Source organism: Plasmodium cynomolgi (genome assembly GCF_000321355.1).
Source record: "Plasmodium cynomolgi strain B DNA, scaffold: 0733, whole genome shotgun sequence".
Classification (NCBI taxonomy): domain Eukaryota; phylum Apicomplexa; class Aconoidasida; order Haemosporida; family Plasmodiidae; genus Plasmodium; species Plasmodium cynomolgi.
Genome location: NW_004193027.1, coordinates 1 through 1,682, shown reverse-complemented (window position 1 = coordinate 1,682; position 1,682 = coordinate 1). Strand labels below are relative to the sequence as shown.

The following is a 1,682-nucleotide window of genomic DNA, read 5'->3' as shown; positions in this document are numbered from 1 at the left end:
TGAATTAAATATATTCGAATATTAGAATTATATACCTTAACTCAATTAATATTGTTATTTTCTAATAATAAAATTTATATAGGTTGATAAGATATATAGTTTGCTGTGTCTTCAGAAAACATATCACTTGTTTCTTGTGTATAAGGTGAAAATACATCCATGGTATTCTTACTATTTTTTCTGCCTCCAACGAACCCACGAATCCAGGGACCTAAGGGTGTAAACTTGTATGAAAAAAAATTAAAATATAGATATTTAATACGTTTACATATCATTGTTGTACATATAAAGCAAGTAATTTACAAGTTTGTACTATAATGATATATGTCTACAAAATATATACATACTCTATATAACATAGTGGCAGGTAATAATACTGGAGTTGCGCCAATAATTGAATGAGTAACTTTTGTTCCAGTTTTGGAATATTCACTACCTAACTGGGAATCAGAATCATCTGCAAAATCAACTGTATGAATTAGAAGTCGTTCTGTGGGGCCTGGAGGTGGATGTTGTGAACCCACATGCATACTGGATAAAGTGGTATCCCCTGCAGCGCCAAATTTTGTCACTTCCAGTTTACTGTCACATTGTAATTTAGATAACAAGCTTTTAGGATCATAAAGCTTGTGTTGTTCATAGAAAGGTGGACATGTGTAATTTCTTTTTACATTCACTCTCAAAGTATTCATATAATGAAACCATTTCTTTAATTTTATCATAATATGTGCATTTATCATAATCATTTTTGTTAGCCAGAAAAGCAATGTTCTGATAATCAACATAATAATCGTACAATTTTTTCTTTCCTTCCAATCTTTTTGCATAATGGTAGTACTATCTGGCTGACATATTCTATAGCGAGGGTTATGTCGTTTATCAACAACATCATGCCATATCTGTTGGAGTGGGGCAAAAGCTAGAAGAATAGTAGAAAGATTATTAGAACCAAAAATACTTTCCAATTTACTGTATACCCAAAAATTTAATAGAATACATCCATCGTATTCAGAATCTCGAATATACCATGTTAAATAATGATATAAATATGCCACGATATTTTTACAAATTTTCTTAATTTCTGTTACCTTTTCCTGTACCTTATTATATACCTCTTCATTTTCCTTGTCATTATTCTTTATCCTTACACTAATATTATTACATTTCCAATTATAATAATGAAGGTTCGAAGATACCTTATCCATAGCATCATAAATACTTTCTGAGAGGAAGTCTTTTCTAGATTTCTGTAATAATTCCTACATAAAAAGTAAATAATATTTGTACATAAATATTTGTTCCCTCTACAATTTCTTTTGTTCTCTTTATGTAAAAACCGTATATTAAAAGATATCATAACATCTAATAATTCATTAGAGTAAATTCAAATGAAAATTACTAAAAAATTTGTAGATCTAGGTCCCGATGACATTTTTTAGAATAATTCAAAAATAATATGCTTTTAAACCCTTACTGTTTAAATATCTACTGTTTTATCAATTATATTTCAGAGAATTTTCGTTTCTCTAAAAGAACCTCTAACGCATATTAGAATTCTTGAATAGCGATTTTTGTATATTATCATAGTAAGTATAATAAAATATGTTAAATATGTGCATTTTAACGTTTAAATAATTACTATTATAAAAATATCTTTTGATGAAATTATGTCAATTCTGTGT

The 1,682-nt window shown here is 27.9% G+C and overlaps 1 protein-coding gene across 1 annotated transcript; it reads right to left on the bottom strand.

Annotated features, from left to right (window-relative positions):
* Positions 1-61: 61 nt before the first annotated feature.
* PCYB_005420 (CYIR protein) lies at positions 62-1,205 on the bottom strand (the record flags this gene model as incomplete). Its single annotated transcript, XM_004227963.1, has 2 exons — positions 62-211; positions 348-1,205. The coding sequence occupies 2 exons, from the start codon at positions 1,203-1,205 to the stop codon at positions 62-64; spliced, it is 1,008 nt and encodes a 335-aa protein (XP_004228011.1).
* Between the last annotated feature and the right edge of the window lie 477 nt (positions 1,206-1,682).